A 20,690-nucleotide genomic window follows, 5' to 3' on the forward strand; every position below is an offset into this window, starting at 1 on the left:
AGGTCTCTAAAGAAAAACAAAATCAAGAACTACCACAAATTTGCGGAATGTATAAAAGTTAGCAGAAATAATCAGAATTCTCATCACATTTAGAAAGAGTCTTGATTATTCCAAATAAAAGAATGGCTGATAAAATGCATACAATTTTTGGGAGGAGGGGAGGAAACTTAGAAATCAAGTTTGGTGTACAATCACAAAACAAGGTTGCGTTTTTTTCTTAATAGTAATTTATATGCTTTGAAAAAGGGTGAAGAATGTTATAAATGGGACTTCCTCTGGGTTTCACCTGAAAATTTTAATAGACTTCATCTTTAAAAATTGAAATTTCATTATGTTTAATGACCAATAGAAATTATAGAACCAAAAAAATAAAAAATATGGGCTTTAAAATATTAAATATATAAGATATTGAAACTTTATATTACCACCTATGTATTACTCAATAAAATATATTTATTATATAGCTCAATTTATTTTATGTTAATCTCAAATATTAAAAGGAACTCCTTGGCTGGGCACGGTGGTTCACACCTGTAATCCTAGCACTTTGGGAGGCCAAGACGGGCGGATCACGAGGTCTGGAGTTCGAGACCATCCTGGCTAACACGGTGAAACCCCGTCTCTACTAAAAATACAAAAAAACTTAGCTGAGTGTGGTGGCGGGTGCCTGTAGTCCCAGCAACTTGGGAGGCTGAGGCAGGAGAATGGTGTGAACCATGGAAGCAGAGCTTGCAATGAGCTGAGATTGTACCACTGCACTCCAGCCTGGGCCATAGAGCTAGACTCTGTCTCAAAAAAAAAAAAAAAAAAAAAAATTCCTTATACCAATTGATTCTTTTTTAAAAAATTCATATTAGCTTTTTAAATTGACAAATAAGCCTAATTGTTTCATCTTCCAAATCACCGTTAGAGACAGTATCTCATTTGATCATTATAAGGATCCTATCAGGTAGTTATAGCAGATTTGGTAGGTGAGTAAAGTGAGGTTAGGGTTATAAGCCAGGGTTTCTCAGCCTCAGCACTGTTGAGATTTGGGGCTGGATAATTCTTTGTTGTGGGGAGGCTATCCTGTAAATTGTAGAATGCCTGTTAACAGCATTCCCAGGCCTCTACCCACTAGAGGTCAGTAGCATCCCCCCACGCCCCTCCACCACACAGGATGTGACAACCAGAAATGTCTCCAGACATTGTCAAGTGTCTTTTGAGGGGCAAAATCTCTTCCAGCTGAGAATCAGTGGTATGGGCCCACAGTCACATAGCAAGTGGCTGAGCTAGGGTGAAAACCCAGATTCTCCAACTCCTCAGTACAGAAAGAAGCTCAGGCCTCTGGATCATGCTGCCTGTACCACATAGTACCAACCATCTGTCCAGAGTCTTTCAGCCTCAGTTAATAGCTATCTTCTTTTTTCAACACATAATCATTTGCATGAACAAAATGCCTCCCTCCTAGACCTCTAGATATTTTTTCATATTATGTTTCTTATAATTCTTCTAAATAATTTTTATATAAACTGCACAATAGAAACTGAAAAATAAATCCACATACCGCTTTATAAAATTAGCAAAAAGTATCCGATGGGAGAATCCTAGCCTTCGAATTCTTGCTGTTTCCAGAATTCCTGTGTACCGAAGCTGCAGCAGAACTTTCTCTTTGTCATATTTTCTTGCCTGACGCTCATTATTTGGTTTGATGCAACGGACGAAATGAGGTTGGCCCACCACCATTTTAGACAACAAATCCATCAGGGAATACTATGATACACAACAAAAATAAATTTCCCAATGTAGCATACAAAAACGTATGAGCTTATAGGCCTTTTTTTACTACAAGAATAACATTCAAAAAAATGAATGTTATAAATGCGCCCACTAGTCACAGCAAATGGAGGAAAATCTGTTTTAATGAACATTTTATTTATAGTATAGTTCTAAAAATACAGATTTACTTACAAAAATGTAGAGGCAATAACTAGAAATTTAGCTATTAAAAGTTTGCTTATAAACCATTAAGGCAACTATAATTAACAGATAAAATTATTTTTGATGTAGTTTGTAAGCAATTATATACTCTTAGGCTAACTTGCCAAATTATAATATTACACAATCTGGTTAATCTTGCTTATATATTAATTTCCTTGTCCAACTCTCTCTTTATGGAAGGTAAAAAAGGGAATACTTTACAACACACATTGGAGCTTATTGGAGGATAAAGGGTGGGAGGAGGGAGAGGATCAGGAAAAACAACTAATGGGTACTGGGCTTAATACCTGCGTGATGAAATAATCTGTTTAACAAACCTCCATGACACAACTTCACCTATGTAACCAAACTGCACGTACCCCTGAACTTAAAATACAATAAAAAAAAAAGGGAACACCTTAATCCCTGTTAGGATCATCTCTTAGTTTAAAATAAGGACAGAAAAGTTAATAGCCTTTAATATGTAGGAAGTAGATATAAGCAAAGTTATATCCAATTAAATATTTTCATCAGTTCTAATTTGATCATTTTCTTATTTATTTTTGGAGAATTTTAAAAATTCACATAGATATGAAACTATGTTCTATACCAATACCTTATTAAAACAGTAGCCAATTACTAGACAAGTAAGTATAACATATTAGGATAATCAACTAAAAGTGGAATCCCAGAAAACGAGAATCTCAAAGACCAGGATCACATTTATTGGCGAGGTAAGTATGGACACAAATAGCAATTGATGGCTGGATCTCAATTAGTGCTGGAAATGTAAGAGCCTACAGTCACAAAGCCAGTGCAAAACAAATGCTGAAACTGGCAACCGACAAAGCTCTGAAGTTGCATGGCTTCCTTTTGGGCACTGAGGCTCAGATGTGATCTTTTCAAACAGCTGGGCCTGTCACTTTGGAGCCTTTTTCATTACATTTATCTGTAAGTCATCATTCCTTTACTCATGCAAACATCTGCCAGGTACTGGTGGTACAGGGGTGATACCCTGAGCAGGAGCTTCCTGCAATTTAGGTGCTGGTTTTTCTGAGGGAAAAAGCATAGTGTTACACTGTGTCCAGTCTTCTCTGCAGAATGAAAAATAGCTTTAAAAACACACTTCACGTTGTGTAGAATTATCTTCTATCATTTCTCACTTCAGCCTGAAGATTAAAAAGATTTCACGAACTAACCTGGTTTAAACATACATACAGCGTTTGATGCCAACAACAGTGGTATGATAATGGCCTTGGGTAACTCACTTAAAAATAGGAAACCTGGCTGTAAATACATTCAGTGATTCACCTGAGCTGCATTTCTGATGTAAAGTGAAATGTATCAGCAGCAAACATCAGGTATTAAGCACATAAATGTACTAGGTACTACTCAAAGATGATTAAGTATACACTATCTTCTATGAGCTTAGGACTTAAAAATATTTAGTAAAGATATTCATATATTTTTTAAAGAATTTTACGTTTCTGCTAGAGAGCTGGATATATTCACTGAACACTTAAATTTAATCTAATTTCCTCCACCTCCTCCACATTAAATTATATAAGTAATAACTCCAAGTTTTAGTGGTATTTTCTTCATTTTCATTGGATGGTTAATAGGTTTTTATCAGAATAGGTAAACAAGAACTGGAACCAATAATAAGGGAAGGGTTATGTAGAGCACAGAGGAAAAAAAAGTACTTGCTTTTTTCTTTTCTCTTATATTGCCCAAGGAAGGAAGGTCGCCTTGATCCTATGCTAAGCACACTCCCTTAAGCATGTTACCACATCTTCCTGATGACTTTTCTCCTCACCCCATTCCTACACGGGCTCTATTTTCCTTTTGAGGTTTTTAGCTCTATACAAGAAGGGTTATATGAAATGGAGATGGATGCTCAGCCTTGCCCTATATGTCTATTCTGAAATCATTCAGGAGGGGGAAGGAGAATTGGTAGTTACCATAGCATTGAGGTAAAAATCCGTTTAGGTTTAATTCTAGTGGAAATGCATTCTGTTCTACGGACAAATTTTAATCAAGGTATAGACTTTCATTAAGATTGACCTGGGATACAGCCAGGCACGGTGGCTTACGTCTGTAATCCCAGCACTTTGGGAGGCCAAGGCGGGCAGATCACGAGGTTAGGAGATCGAGACCATCCTGGCTAACACGGTGAAACCTTGTCTCTACTAAAAATACAAAAAATTAGCCGGGTGTGGTGGCAGGCGCCTGTAGTTCCAGCTACTTGGGAGGCTGAGGCAGGAGAATGGCGTGAACCCAGGAGGCGGAGCTTGCAGTGAGCCGAGATTGCACCATTGCACACCAGCCTGGGCAAAAGAGTGAGATCCCGTCTCAAAAAAAAAAAAAAAAAAAAAAAAAAAGATTGACCTGGGATACAATAATTTCCCAGGTAGAATGTAGAAACAAACCAATCCACAGATTTTGAAGGTAGATGCTAACATATCCTGTATCTAACAACAGTAAATGGAATACAATATTCTCTTCTGCTAGTGTTACTGGCTTTTGATCTATAACCCATTTAGACTAAATAGCACCCCTAAGCACAATACATCACAGTTTAATATCTTACTCTAAAATATGATGCAACTGTTTGTGTTTTCATGTTGGTTGTCTCTCTGGCATGACGCGTGGCTTCTCCAGTGTCGCCCTAAAGAGACCGAGGAAAACAGTGATGCTTTGGTATCTATTGTACTTTATGATCTACAGAGACCATGTGGCATTTTCCTTCAGGCTATCTTAATTTATGCATTCAAATATGTAAAACAGCAAAATGTTGATATTCTTCCCTTACGTAATTGTTTGTCAGTCTCATTGGAATTTTAATTGGTCTTATGTAGACTGTGAATATCTCTCACCTTCACTAGTACATTTTTAGTTGGTCTTAGTGTAACACTTAAAACTAGCTAAAAAAGGGCTGGGCATGGTAACTCACGCCTGTAATCCCAGCACTTTGGGAGTCCAAGGCAGGCGGATCATTTGAGGTCAGGAGTTCAAGACCAGCCTGGCCAACATGGTGAAATCCCGTCTCTATTAAAAATACAAAAATTAGCCGGGTGTGGTGGGTGCCTGTAATCCCAGCTACTCGGGAGGCTGAGGCAGGAGAATCACTTGAGCCCAGGAGGCAGAGGTTGCAGTAAGCTGAGATCATGCCACTGCACTCCAGTCTGGGTAACAGAATGAAACCCCAGTCTCAAAAACAAACAAACAAAGAAACACAAAAACTCCCCCCAAAAACTAGCTAAAAAAGAGTTGGAAATATTAATATATCAGAAATGCATGATTATTTTAGCCCCTAGCAGTAACAAGAACAAAACATACACATCTGTTCAAACAGAAAAGCAAGATCAAAGGGAGAAAAGCTAAGAAAAAACTGTTGACTTTGAGAAGCATACAAATATCGCCATCGTACCAGTTAGATTCTTAGACTCACTACCAAGGAAAAAAGCATTTTCTTACCTTTGCCAGGTTGATTAATTTTTCTGAAGTCCTCATTTGATAGTTTATAACGTTTTGAGTTTTAGAATGTGGTAGATTACCTATGAGAATGTAGAAAAATGTAATATACCTTTTAGAATCCTTAATGTCTAGATGAGTTTTCCCATTTACTTAAATGTTAAAATAAGCATTGTTAATCCTGCAATATTCATAATCACATGCTTGGTTAACTATTTATGGAGGAACTCAGGAATAAAAAATTATGTAAAAATGTACAACAAATTTTAAATTCAGAAAAAAACCCTTGAGCTTGGAAAACAGAAAAGGCAGAGGTAAGTGTTGGGTTTCCGTTGAATTGCTAGAAGACTTGAGATGACTATGATTGAGGGAGCAGTTTGCTTCTTATTTTTTTGTGTGATAAATGGCATCTGAGATTTTCTTTAACATAGGCTAAGCTTTACAATAGGCTTGAAAGATCATATGGATCAGTAATTTGCATGAGGTGGTTATAAGCAAATCAACTATAGTTGGAGGCAATGGCCTTTTTCAGTCTAACTTTCAGAAATATGTGCTTCATTCTAAGGACTACATGAATGCACACAATCCAAAGCAGTGAAAAAATTATGGCCCGAGAAGCCAGAAAGACTTGGCTTTGAATCTCAGGTATAGTACTTAAACTGTGTTGCCTTTGGGTCATTTACTTAGTCTCTGATCTGCACCCAGAATCCATAAAATGGGAATAATGGTGATTACCTCACAGAGTTTTGATGATAATATGTCTGGCACATGGAAGGCCCCTGAAATGCAATTCACTTTCACAGCTTTCTCACCCCCACCAGGCACAAGGAACCAACCAACCCACAATCCAAGAGTTTATTATCCTAATAGTAATGGGCAAAATATCTTCAAAATGCAGTACCAATTCAGAATGATCATTTCTTGTCTCTCTCCTTCTTTTAGGTGATAAACAGAGGCTGAATGTTTTTGGCAAATCTTTCCCATTCTTTATGGTTGCAAAAGGCTGGCCTAAGATGGTGCAGGAAGGAATCATGTTGGGGATGTGCCTGGCAGTGCATCTGCTCTGCCTCCTCTCCAGGGGAGGGGCTGAGACGGGTGTGTGCAACAGTTTCCATGCTAGGCTTGCCCTGCACACTGCCCTGTTCACTTTTCAAATGTGAAACTTACTGACTACAGCAGAGTGGACAGAGACAGCAACAGATGATCTTTAGAATGGCAGTTTCAGGAATTTTGCTTAAATTTATTTATGTAGATCAATGGCAACTAAAATTTAGCATAGACTTTAATTTCAGAAAATGTGTCCATTTTGGTTTTTATGGTTCACCTAACGAACAAGCTTGTGATAAACCCAACTAAAAACGCGAGCTGCAAGGAACTGTGGTGCACTTTCCCCTAAAAATGGCTGAACTATAGGTCATATGTGAAGTCATATATACTAAAGGCCATGGTTATTTTAGAATCTTGAAGACAGCATAATATAGAACTGAATAACTCTAATTCTAACATTTTCCATTGGGAAACCTTGGGAAAGCTGCTCAACACTTTCAAGCCTTAATGTCTTATTTGTAAAAAGTAGTACCTCCTTATTGTGTTGTCATTAGGAGTAATCGAAGGTGCTTAGCACGGTGCCTAGCACATAACAGATAACAAAGTTGTCTATGATTATTATTACATGTTTGCACATCTGGGTGAATATAAAATCCATATGTCTTTGCTATCTCTGAGGTTCTGAGTTTATTGAAACACACTTGACTATTAAGTTTTCTCTTCTCCCTGGCCACCCAGACACTGTTCTGCTGATAGCCAAGCAACACAACATAGTATTTAGAACCTGGCTACATATTTTATAGGGTGAAAAACATGGAGTTAGATGCATAGATGCTGTTGGTGTATATGGAAAGGGATGGCAATTGTTAAAGTCAAAAGTAATGACTTTTGCTTCTGGGTCAGATAAAGTAACAGGCTAAATTAACCTTCCCCAAACAACTAAAAAGACATACAAAATGGAAAACAGGTTTCAAACATTGTGCATCAAGCAGTGTAAGGACGCTGATCCCTAAGAGAGGGAAGACAAATGGGGTGAGCCCTTTGATTGTGCCAGCTTTCTGCCCGGAGAGGTGTCAGCCTGAAATGCAGGGAGTGAGGGAACTCAGGTAAAGCCTGGGAAAAGAGCCGATATAACCAATAGAAAACAAGTGGCAAGATGATAAGAGTCAAATCCAACCATATCATTAATCACATTAAATGTAAATCGTCTAATCATCTCAATTGAAAGGCAGAGATTGTCAGACTGGATTAAAAAAAACAAGACCCAACTATGTGCTGTTTAGAAAAACCCTACTTTGAATATAAAGAAAAAAAATAAGTTGAAATTAAGAGTACGGAAAAAGATATGCCATTCACTCACTAATCATAAGAAAGCTGGAGCCTCTATATTAATATCAGGCAAAGTAGATTTCAGAACAAACAATGCTGCCAAGGATGAAAAGGGTCATTACATAATAACAAAGGAGTCTATCCATCAAGAAGACATAACAATTTTAAATGTTTATGTACCTAATAATATAGCTTAAGAATACATGAGCAAAAACTGAAAAAAAAGAGAGGCAAATCAACAGCTATAGTCAAATATTTAAAAATCCCTCTCTCAGTAATTGATAGAACCAGGAGAGAGAAAAACAGTAAGAATACAGAAGACGTAACCAATACTCTCAATAAAGCAGACCTAATTGACATTTACAGAACATTTCATCCAACAACCAGCAGAATAAACAGTATTTTCAAGTGCAAATGAAAATAAAATAAGATATAATATTATGGGTCTTAAAACATATCTCTTAAAACTTACAGCAAATGCAAGGATGTATTATGGTCGGGTGGAGTTAAATGGATTAAATAATACAACGTATGCTCTCTGAACACTATGAAGTTAAATTAGAAGCCCATAAATAATATTTGGAAAATCTCACCATATTTGGAAACCTTATAAACTCTTATAAATAACCCATATAAGTGCTGATACTAGACGAATGTCTTCTTAAATCAATGATCTAAGTTTTACCTTAGAAATTAAAAAAAGGAAACAAAATAAGACACAAAGTGAGCAGAAAAAGAAAACAACAAAGATAAATGAGAAAGAAAAAGAGAATGAAATAGAAACAAAACCAATAAAAAAATCAATGAAACCATTTGAGAAGATTAATAAAATTAATACATGTCTAGGAAATATATCAAGAATAAAATGAGAGAAGACACAAATTACCAGTGTCGCTTATGAGAGAGCTGACATAACTTCAGGATCTACAGATATTAAAAGGATAGTAAGAAAATGTTATAATCAACTGTGTCAATAAATTTGACTATGTAGATGAAATAAATTTCTTAAAAGACACAATCTACTAAAACTCACTCAAAAATTAGATAACTCAAACAGCTTTATGTTTATTAAACAAATTGAATTTGTAGTTGAAAATCTCACAAAACATCCTTCAGGCCCCATTGGCTTCACTGGTGAATTCTACAAGGCAACTTAGGAAGAAATAATACTCATTCTACTATTCCTGAAAATCGAAGGAAAGGCAATACTACTCAATTTATTCTATGAGGCCAGCATTACTGTGATTCCAAAATCACAAAATAAAGCATAAGAAAACTATAGTGCAATATTCCTCAAAAACATAGATGCAAACATTCTTAAAACATGTTTGCAAACTGATTTCAGCAATATATAAAAAGTACCATGCATCATGACCATTTGAGGTTTTTCCCAGGAATGATTAAAAAATCAGTCACTCACCATCTAACAGATGCAGCATTGTTCATAATAGCCAAGATATGAGCAACCTAGTTGTCCATCAATGGATGATTGGATAAAGAAAATGTGGTGTCTACACACATACACACACACACACACACACACACAAACACACACACACACACACACGAATACTATTCAACATGGTTGAACCTGAAGGACACTATAAGTGAAATTAGTCAGTCACAAAAAGACAAATACTGGATGGAATTTGTGGAATCTAAAAAAGTTGATTTCATAGAGCTAGAGAGTGGAATAGTGGTTACTAGCAGTTGGGGTGGTTGCAGTGGGAGGAGGTGGGTTGGGGAGATGTTGGTCAAAGGATAGAAAGTGTCAGCTAGATAGGATAAATAAGTTCATAGCAATGTATTACATACTTGAAAATTGCTAAGATAGTAGATTTTAAGTGTTCTCACCACAAATAATTATATACAGTAATATATATGTTAATTATCTGGATTTCATTATTCTATAATGTACATATACTTCCAAATGTCATTTGTGTACAGTAAACACAATTTTAGCTGTCAATTTAAAAAAAAACAAAATATAAGGGTAATCTATTCAATAGATGTGGAAAAAGCATTTAACAAAATACAGTATGCATGCCTGCTAAAAAAAAAATCAGGAAATTGGCCAGGTGCAGTGGCTCACACCTGTAATCCAAGCACTTTGGGAGGCCGAGGCAGGTGGATCACCTGAGGTCAGGGGCTCAATACCAGTTTGGCCAACATGGTGAAATCCCATCTCTACTAAAAATACAAAAATTAGCTGGGCATGGTGGTGTATGCCTGTAATCCTAGCTACTTGGGAGGCTGGAGTAGGGGAATCGCTTGAACTTGGGAGGTGGATGTTGCAGTGAGCCGAGATTGTGCCATTGCACTCTAGCCTGGGCAACAGTGTGAGACTCTGTCTCCAAACAAAAAACAAAAAACTAAAAACAAACAACAACAAAAACAACAACAACAACCACCACCAACAACAAAAATCACTCAGGAAATTAGGAATTAAAAAAAAAGTAAAGTAACTTCTCCCCTGATAAAGGGCATCTATGAAAAAATCTACAGTTAACATTATACTCCATGGTGAAAGACTAAAAGACTAACTACTCTTTCACCAAGATCAGGAAAAAGGCAAGAATGTTCACTCTTGCAACCTATCCTGTGTTCAACACTGGAGACTGCATTGGTGATTCTAGCCAGTACAACCAAGAAAAAAGAAGTCAAAAGGAAATATATTGGAAAAGAACAGGCAAAACCCTTTCTTTTCCAATATGACATGATCATCTGTGAAGAAAATCCTTTGGAATTAACAAAAAAAGCTACTCTGATAAATGAGCTTAGGAAGGTTGCAGGGCAAAAAATCAATATACAAAAATCAATTAGATTTCATATACTGGCAAAATTCAGAATTTCAGTTAAAAATTACCATTTATAATCACATAAAAATGTGATACGCTAGCAGATAATTTGACAAAGGATGTGCAAAACTTGTACACTGAAAACTACAAAATATTGCTGAAAGAAATTAAGGGAGACTTAAATAAATGGAGAGCTAGACTGTGCCAATTGGAAGATTTAATATTGGGAAGATACCAAATCTCCCATTATTGATCTATAATTTCTGTGCATTCCAATCAAAATCCAACCAGGATTTTTGGTAGAAATTGAGAAGCTCATTCTAAAACGTATATGGAAAAGCAAACAAATTATAATTACCTAAACAAGCCTGAATAAGAACAAAGTCAGGCTAACTTGTATTGCCTGATTTCAGGACTTTATAGAAAGTTACACTAGTCAGAAGTGTGCATTAGCCTAAAGATAGATACATATCAATGACACACAATAAAGAGTCCAGAAATAGACCTATTCATTAGTCAACTGAGTTTTCAAGGAGTGTCAAAGCAATTCAATGGGGAAAGAACAATCTCTTCAACAAATGGTGATAGAACAGGAAGGAGTGGAGGAAAGGATTATAAAGGGTCATGAAGAAACCTCATTTGTGAGTGATGAGTATGTTCACTATTAATCATGGTGATAGTTTTACAGGTGCTTAGATATGTCAAAAACTCATCAAATTTTACTGTTTAAATATGTGCTGTTTCTTGTATTTCAGTTATACTTCAATAAAATTATGAAACAAGAAATGCAGAGAACAACTTTAAACTCCAGTAAAGAAAACCCAAACTATATTTTTTCTACTTACAGCAAATGCAAGGATGTATTATGGTTGGGTGGAACAAAGACACGCCCAGTTTTAATCAAGAAGAGAGCCCACCAAACTTTTGGAACCTCAAAGAATCATCCAAAAGCTGCCCACTCCTGATTTGCGCAGGTAATTCTGAACTCTGGAGGTCAGTATACTCTTGTAGTGAGTAGCTAGAATAGCACTACTATGGTGAGTGCTGCAAACACTTACCTTTAACGAAAAACTAGCTTATTTATATTCATTTTTATATTTTCTTCAGATGATCTGGGGCAGAGGATATTAACATACGAATATTTAGTGAGCCAAAAACAAACTCACATGAAAAATTAAGGATGAAATTCGTGAAAAGCACAGAGATAGAAACTATTTGATTGGGCTTGAGAAAACTTACAGGTAAGGAAAATTGCCTTACCTGTTTTGGTCAGAGGGTGGTTGACTAGTTGCCTAATTACACTGTTGTCGGATGACCTCAAAAGTAGCACAATATCAGTTGGAAGAGTGTCTCTGTTTTTGGCTAAGAATCCACTTGCATTATAGAGGACCTGTTGATACAGTATGCTATAATTATCACAATCAATGTCATTGTCATCCTCCTCCTCCTCCTCACCATCATCATCATCATTATCAACAGATACTCATTATGAGCTTACTCTATGTTCATCAACAGGGATACAAGCATTTACTAAGGTAGCCCCTTATAATCTGTGTCTCACTGATTTTATTTGGGTTGAAATGACCAAAGAGGTTGGATTCCTCTCATTTATTATGTTGGGATTTGGTATGTTTCTTTTCTCTATTTGGAGGGATGGAGTAGCATAAAGGAAGCATATTGAGCCACAAAAGCATTCCTATTTCTATGATACTGATCCACCTGTATTGAATTGGCCAGGATAGATTTTTATCTCAGTAGTAGTGTGATTTAAATACACTGTGGCTTTTTGTGTTTCTGGCACTTCTAAATAATGCTATTACTTAAAAAAAAGGTTTAGAGATGAGGTTTTGCTATGTTACCAAGGGTGGTCTTGAACTCCTGAGCTCCAGTGATCCTCCCACCTTGGCCTCCCAAAGTGCTAGGATTACAGACATGAGCCACCATGCCTGGCCAATTTTATGACTTTTTCAAGATCAATGTAATCCAAAGATTTTTGTGGAATGATCCAATGTAGTATTTGTTACGGGTCAAATTGTGTTTTTCCAAAATTCAGATGCTGAAGATGTAAACTTTCACTGTGACTATATTTGGAGACAGGGCCTTTATGGAGGTAATTAATGATAAATAGGGTATAAGAGTAAGACCCTACACCAATAAGACTTGTGTTCTTATAAGAGCGGGAAGAGGAACCAGGGATATCTCTCCCCACTCCCTACGCTCACATAGCAAAGGCCATGCGGGGACACCTTGAGAAGGTAGCCATTTTCAAGCCAGGAAGAGAGGCCTCCCAGATGCTAACCCTTCTCGGAGCACCTTGATCTGTCAGCCTCCAAAACTGTCAAAAAAAAAAAAAAAATGTCTGTTGTTTAAGTCATGCAGCCTGTGATATTTTTGTTATGGCAGCCCGAGCAGACTAATAGATTGTTAAAATCTAATTGTTAAAAACAACTAGATAAAATGATCATAGGCAATTTTTTTTTTTTATTTGAGACATAGTCTCACTCTGTTGCCCAGACTGGAGTGCAGTGGTGCGATCTTGGCTCACTGCAACCTTCACCTCCTGGGCTCAAGCAATTCTCTGGTCTCAGCCTCCCAAGTAGCTGGGACTACAGGTTCACGCAATTCTTAATGGATGTTTAAAACAGGCTTTATTTGGAAAATGATATGCTAAGAATCATTAGGCTATAAACTAATGATTTAAGGTATACTTTAAAAATGATGAAAGTCTGTGGGATGTTGACAGACATACGGAGGTTGCCAAGCAGACTAGAATGCTTTAAGTTCTGTGTAATTTTATTTTTATGTATTTCTCATTTGATACATTCTTTCTTGATCTGAATGTCCTCTTTGTCCTCCCATATTTATGACATCATTGTGAAGGAATGACCCATCATTCTCTGCAGAAGGAAGGAAAGAGAGCATCCTCTGGGTCTAGGACAACATATCTGAGGTTCGTTCTGGTGTGGAAATGTGTTTCTGTCAATGTAGAGACATTTCCTCCTCTAACTGCATTGTAATCCATCCATCTGGCTTAGCTCAGTTATCTGACTGTATCTCTAGCCTGGCACCTTCTCTTCTTGAAAGGGAGGAGGGACAAAGAGTACAGTAGAGAGAGAATCATCTAAAGTCTGAAAAGGGCAGTTTATACCAAAGGTCCTCAGGCATTGTTAAAAGAAGGAAACAAATAGGTAACTATTGCTAGCTAATCTCACCCAAGGATTCTTTCAGTTTTGTGTCTTTTCTTTCTTGTTTTTTCTTAGTTACTGAAAAACAATTCCTCTAGAAAAACTATAACGTTATGATTCTTAAACTAAGAGAAAGACTTTTCTTTTAACCTCTTCAGCATAGATGCCAGCAGCGCGCGCCCTGGAGTGGGTGTGGCCTCCATAGTGAGTGGCTGGCAAAGGACAGGATCAATCACAGGACATCAGAGGGCATAATTAGGGCCAGTGGGAGTGGAAACAGACAGCTATGACATTATTATTACCTATAAACATTTTGGGCCATAATTTTTACGTCCATCCTATTATTCATTAAAAGGCTAAAGAGAAACCTAGTCATAATTCTTAAGAGTTCTTACCTTTCCTGCATAATGGTGAATTCCAAAACTAAGTTCCAATCTTTTGGGTCTCCAGAAGTACTGTGATTTCAGGTTACCTTCAAATTTTTCTGTAGAAAAATACTGAACTCATATATCAAGCATGTATGAGATTCTCAAAAGATACTGTGAGAATCATTTACCATAAAAAGGACAATGTGCAGCGAACAAAGAAAATTTTACATAGCTAATATATGCAGATTTGGAATAGAATTATATATGGTAAAGTAAACTCAAGATCATTAATTTCTACCATTACATTATGATTTAGGGCATCAGTCCTCAAGCCATGTCATGCATCAGAGTCACCTTGAGGGTTTTTATTTTTTGAGAGGCAGTTTCGCTCTTGTTGCCCAGGCTGGAGTGCAATGGTGTGATCTCGGCTCACTGCAACCTCTGCCACCTGGGTTCAAGCGATTCTCCTGCCTCAGCCTCCCGAGTAGCTGGGATTACAGGCGCCCACCACCAGGCCTGGCTAATTTTTTGTATTTTTAAAGTAGAGACAGGCTTTTGCCATGTTGGCCAGGCTGGTCTCAAACTCCTGACCTCAGGTGATCCACCTGCGTCAGCCTCCCAAAGTGCTGGGATTACAAGTGTGGGGCACTGCACCCGGCTGAGGGTTTGTTATAACACAGGTTGCTGGGCCCCAACCACAGAGTTTCTGACTCAGTAGGTTTGGGGTGGGATCCAATAATTCACATTTCTAACAAGTTCTCAGGTGATGCTGATGCTCCTGGGCGGGAGACCACATTTTGAGAACCACTGGTACAGAGCAAGTGAACTACTTGAGACTGACCAAAGAGGTTTGTAAAACACAGTGTCATGTCAAGCCATGAGCCTAAAAATCTAGTGTTTTTGCTCTCTTTTCTACTTATAGAGCTGTAAATTATTATTGATTACATGAGAAATAAAACATGATCTTAAAGGCAGCTAAATTTCTATAACAATTTTACCACCTTCAGAGAACTTGTTCTAGAAGGATCATTTGATCTAAAAATCAAGTGACTGCTGTGAAATGATTTTTCCCACCACTTTGGGGTCAATTTATTTTCCATCTAGTATTGTCCAATTCAAGGAGAGATTTAAGCCAATCAGTGAGTCGGAAAGAAGAGACATCACAGACCTAATGGTAAGAAAGAGGCTCTGCATGTCACCCAAAGTAAATGACAGAAAGATGTGAATCCACATTTTCTGCAAGTATTTCTCATACAGAATAAATACCTCTTATAATCAGGGAATACAATGTTCTGCGTTTAAAACATTTTTTTTCAGATATCTGAAGAATCTAAAGTTTTTTTTTTTTTTTTTTTTTTAATTTAAGGAGTAAGACACTTTCATTTTAACCAGCTTGAATGGTGATCTTTTAAAATGTATTATACACATCTCTGCCTTCTCAGACACAAAAAATAGATTTAATCTTACTGTGATGACTTAGGATTATCATGAACATTTATTAATGTACGGTAACTTAGAGGTTATTAAGTATTTGAAGCGATTTGCCTCTATTAAATAAATGAATAGAACAGAACATCACAGATTAATTTATTTCCTACCTGTTAACTATCTCTTTTCAATTCCAGAGCTATCCTTCTGCCCTGCTCACTAATTTCTAATTTTGGGCTGGAAAATTTCTAAGGTCATTTATAACCTGTGATTCTATGGTTGAACTTCACCATAAAATAAGCAGAAGTCCAATATTTAAACTTGCTTAATTTATCACTAAATATTTTACCCTATCATAAACATGCACTGGTCCAGGTATTAAATCCAAAGGCTCTTCTTTAAAGTCAAATATGCAGGCTTTATGATAGCTATTTTCTCCCAGATAATTTAAAGCCATTTAAAAATATCATTCAGAATGACATGACTCTATTCATAAAACCATGCAGACACACTGGACTGAAAACTCACCTACAAGAGTCTGGTCAGTGGCCTTGGGAAATCTACTTTCTTCATCAAGTAGGGAAAGTAAACCCATTGGCTTTTGCAGAAACATATCTAAGAGGGGCCGGTTATCCTCATATTCAATAACTCTAGCATCCACATCTTCATTTAGGTATTCATTCTATAACAAAGACAAAACTACTTAAAACTGTGAATAATATATAGCTTGATAGTAATTACCTAAAATTTTACTTTACACATACTAAAATAAATTGCTCCCTTCGACATGGTTTTTTTTTTTTTTTTTTTTTTTTTTTTTTTTTTATGGAGTCTCGCTCTGTCGTCCAGGCTAGAGTGTCATGATCTAGGCTCACTGCAACCTCTGCCTCCCATGTTCAAGCAATTCTCCTGCCTCAGCTTCCTGAGTAGCTGGGATTACAGGTGCGCACCACTACGCCCAGCTAATTTTTGTGTTTTTAGTAGAGATGGGGTTTCACCATGATGGCCAGGCTGGTCTCAAACTCCTGACCACAAGTGATCCACCCGCCTCGACCTCCCAAAGTGCTGGGATTACAGGCATGAGCCACCGTGCCCAGCCTGAACTTGCTCTTAAACTGAGAGTATCATTTTATTTTTCTCTCCACAGAGCTGCTTTTTCCTTAAAGTCAGAACTGATTATACTCAGGGTAGTAATAACAGAAGCTCTAGTCTCCATACTAGAATTATGGACATCCTAAGTTTTCAAGATGTAGGAAAATATGTTGTTAATGAGAAGTAACAAAATTATGTTCCAGACTATACAGAATATTTAACTAGATACATCTTAGAGGTATACTTCCCCCACTGAATCTCTCAAGCACATGTATATAACTTTTCAATCATAATTCCAGCAGACAGCAGAGGGTTATAGAAACAACCAGTGGATTGAGTACCAAAGACACATAGTTTCATCTCTGGGCTCTGCCACTTGACAAGCCACAAAATCCTTTGGAATTTCCTTACTCTATAAACATCTATTTTCTAATCTATTAAATGGGGGTAACAAACCCCATTTTACAAAGTAATAACATATGGCATATTAATAATAATTTGCTGTTGAGTATAGTGTAATATAAGATGTGTATAATAGAAACAATGAACCACAGATAATTACTGTAGGGGTAAGGTACCAGCACAGCATAGGTACCCATGATCTACTTTACAAAAGGGACATGAAGGCTTGTGCCCAGTCGCCTTCTATGACTCTGTCTTCACACTGTCCCCAGCCCAGTGCTGAAGTCTGTCAGACAGAGTACATGCGTGACCTCTGAACTATGACATGCAGCCATGCTTGCATGTGGGGGAGTCACCGCTTCTCAGACGATAAGCAACCATTCCTGGTAAGTGTATGAATCAATCACTGACGCGGGTGGAACACTCTGTGACATTCCCATGTTTAAATTACAGACCATCTTCATTGTTATTTTAATATATGCTTTAATTCATTGAATACCGAAGGCACTATAGTGGGTGACAGAGAAGTTTAAAACGAGCTCCTGGCCCTCCACAGAGTTCAAATATAATTCGAGTAATAATGCAAGGTAACATATGATAGATAATTACGATGTATAATGTACTACAATAGTAAAGAGAAAGAAAAATTTCTGGGAACATCTGCAATGTAGCCAGTGGCAGGTGGGACATTTTGATAAGCTAGAGCTTTTAATCACTACGGTAGGGGCCTTATGAAGCTGAAATTTCATTTCAAAGGTGTCACCAGGAAAAATAAATGTATATTTTTAAATAAAGTGAAATCTAATTCACAAAAATGAGAAGAATAGATGGTCTAAAAGGTGGAGAACCTAAAAGGCATTTAGCTTATCCAATATATGAAAATGAAAACGATGACTTGAAGTTTCACAGCTTTTGTGTTTGAAGGTAACCTTGGGAGAAGTGAGTAGACCTAGAATTATTTTACTGTTAGACACATCATGCTCACAGCATATTATAGTTTAAATGGCAACTGCAAAGTTCAAAACAACTTTTGTCTGTTTTATATAGAAAGTACACGAGGTTAAGGTCTAAACTAATGCATTTGTCATTTCTATTTGCCTGTGTCAAAATCCACTGATTGTTTCTGTGGCGGGTCACACAGAGCAGAGATGAGTGGCGTGGAAAACAATGGGCTCCCCTTCAAGACACTTGTTAGTATTAGGAACTTCAGGCAAACCAATGCAGAAAAAAACGCTATTACTCAGAATTTATAAAATACTTTTAGCAAAATTATAATGCCTAAAATAATTATGTATTATATAGCAGTTATGATCCCAAAATGCTTAGTTGTTTTCAAGCATATGTGGAGAAACAAAGCTCCTATTTCTTCAGAAAGTCCTCTGCTCTGCCCTGTACATTAAAAATATATTTAGGGACCAGCACGGTGGCTCATGCCTGTAATCCCAGCACTTTGGGAGGCTTAGGTGGGCGGATCATGAAGTCAGGAGATCGAGACCATCCTGGCTAACACATGGAAACCTTGTCTCTACTAAAAATACAAAACATTAGCCAGGTGTGGTGGCGGGTGCCTGGAGCCCCAGCTACTCAGGAGGCTGAGGCAGGAGAATGGCGTGAACCCGGGAGGCGGAGGTTGCAGTGAGCTGAGATCGCGCCACTGCACTCCAGCCTGGGCTACAGAGTGAGACTTCGTCTCAGAAAACAAAAACCAAAAAACAAACAAACAAACAAATATACATTTAAAGCAGAAGGTGAGCAGAGTTATTAACTGTGTTAAAGCTGAAGTGTTTAGTCAATACAATTCCTACTCTCTTCAGACTGTCTGAGTTCCCTTTTGAAAATAGGTGATTATATATCTATTTTCTTCAGGAAAATCAGAAGATTTAGATGTTAGGAAATCTTAGGAAATCCCACACCTGGGTAAAGTTGTCCCTTGTTTTTCTTCTTTCTTCTTTTCTTCTTCTTCTTCTTCTTCTTCTTCTTCTTCTTCTTCTTCTTCCTCCTCCTCCTCCTCCTCCTCCTCCTCCTCCTCCTTCTTCTTCTTCTTCTTTCTTCCTCTTCCTCTTCCTCTTCTTCTTCTTCTATTTTTTTTTTGAGACAGTCTTGCTCTGTCACGCAGGCTGGAATGCAGTGGCACTATCTTAGCTCACTGCAACTTCCACCTCCTGGGTTCAAGTAATTCTACCTGCCTCAGCCTCCCGAGTAGCTGGGATTACAGGCATCTGCCACCATGTCCAGCTAATTCTTTTATTTTTAGTAGAGACGGGGTTTCACCACATTGGCCAGGCTGGTCTTGAACTCCTGACCTCAAGTGATCCATCTGCCTCAGGCTCCCAAAGTGCTGGGATTACAGGCATAAGACACTGTGCCCAGCCTCTCCCTTGTTTTTCATTGAATTTTAAGTCTGAGTCATGAAGCGGCACAATGGCAGGAAAGCCCATAAAAGGTGCACCTCTCCAGCTACGGCCTAAACAACAAACTTAAATATTTAGGGCCAAAGGGCCATTCCAGGAGAGATTCAAGATGACTACATTGAGCCCTCAGACTTGCACAGCAGTATGGAAGGGTGGTCACCATGGGCTGAGAGAGGCTGCAAGCGTCCACATGGCTTATAAATCAGGTGCAAATTTAAGTACAGATTACTCAGCACAGATGAGTAATACAATGAAGGTTCACTTTCATCATTTAGGTCTCACCTCCTCAGAGAGACCTTCCTTCATTTTCCTAATTCAGCAATTTCCCTTCCTTAACTGGTCACTCTCCATGCACTCTACCATGCTCTGGGGTACCTCTTTTGTGCATCAGGCTTTTCTGTATTTTCTATTACATCTTAAAACTGAGTAGATGATCACATGCTATGAACATTTTACAGGCTTCTGAAACGTGTTTGTAGATTGATTTTTTTTTTTTTTTTAAAGACAGTCTGTTGCCCAGGCTGGTGTGTGGCACCATGATCTCAGCTCACTGCAACCTCTGCCTCCTAGGTTCAAGTGATTCTCCTGCCTCGGCCTCTAGAGTAGCTGGGATTACAAGCATGCACTACCACGCCTGGCTAATTTTTGTATTTTTAGTAAAGTCGGGTTTTGCCATGTTGGCCAGGCTGGTCTCAAACTCCTGACCTCAAATGAATCCCCCACTGCACCCCAACCTTGGCCTCCCAAAGTGCTGGGATGACAGGCATGAGCCACTGCTCCCAGCTGTAGATTGATTTTTTGAAAGCTTGCAGAAACTGCACTGTAATCATAAACACTTCTAACTTGCTGCATCCTCACAAGCAATGAATATTTTCATTGAAATATTTTTAATCCTTTGGGAGGCTGAGGCGGGCAGATCACCTGAGCTCAGGAGTTCAAGACCAGCCTGACCAACATGGAGAAACTCCATCTCTACTAAAAATACAAAATTAGCTGGATGTAGTGGTTCATACCTGTAATCCCAGCTACTTGGGAGGCTGAGGTAAGAGAATCACTTGAACCCAGGAGTTGGAGGTTGCAGTGAGGCGAGATCATGCCATTCATTGCACTCCAGCCTGGGCAACAAGAGTGAAACTCTGTCTCAAAATATATATATTTTTACATCTATTTTTGATGGGGGGAATGGTAGCCTATTGT

General features: G+C 37.8%; 1 protein-coding gene across 14 annotated transcripts in view; it reads right to left on the minus strand.

The window, feature by feature from the left end:
- LOC105480009 (myosin IIIA) overlaps positions 1 to 20,690 on the minus strand; it is a 310,637-nt gene that overhangs the window by 52,915 nt on the left and 237,032 nt on the right. For all 14 annotated transcript variants that reach the window (XR_986226.3, XR_011608191.1, XR_011608190.1 and 11 more), the window contains 6 exons: positions 16,117 to 16,270; positions 14,188 to 14,276; positions 11,868 to 11,997; positions 5,437 to 5,516; positions 4,550 to 4,627; positions 1,547 to 1,752 (listed from right to left, as the gene is read on the minus strand). Coding sequence is in view for 11 of the 14 variants with exons in the window: in XM_011738421.3 (XP_011736723.2) it covers positions 1,547 to 1,752; positions 4,550 to 4,627; positions 5,437 to 5,516; positions 11,868 to 11,997; positions 14,188 to 14,276; positions 16,117 to 16,270 (737 nt within the window). In the remaining 3 variants the exon portion in view is untranslated. The remainder of the gene's footprint in view (positions 1 to 1,546; positions 1,753 to 4,549; positions 4,628 to 5,436; positions 5,517 to 11,867; positions 11,998 to 14,187; positions 14,277 to 16,116; positions 16,271 to 20,690) is intronic.

The sequence above is a fragment of the Macaca nemestrina genome, chromosome 9 (assembly GCF_043159975.1).
Source record: "Macaca nemestrina isolate mMacNem1 chromosome 9, mMacNem.hap1, whole genome shotgun sequence".
In the NCBI taxonomy this organism is placed as follows: domain Eukaryota; kingdom Metazoa; phylum Chordata; class Mammalia; order Primates; family Cercopithecidae; genus Macaca; species Macaca nemestrina.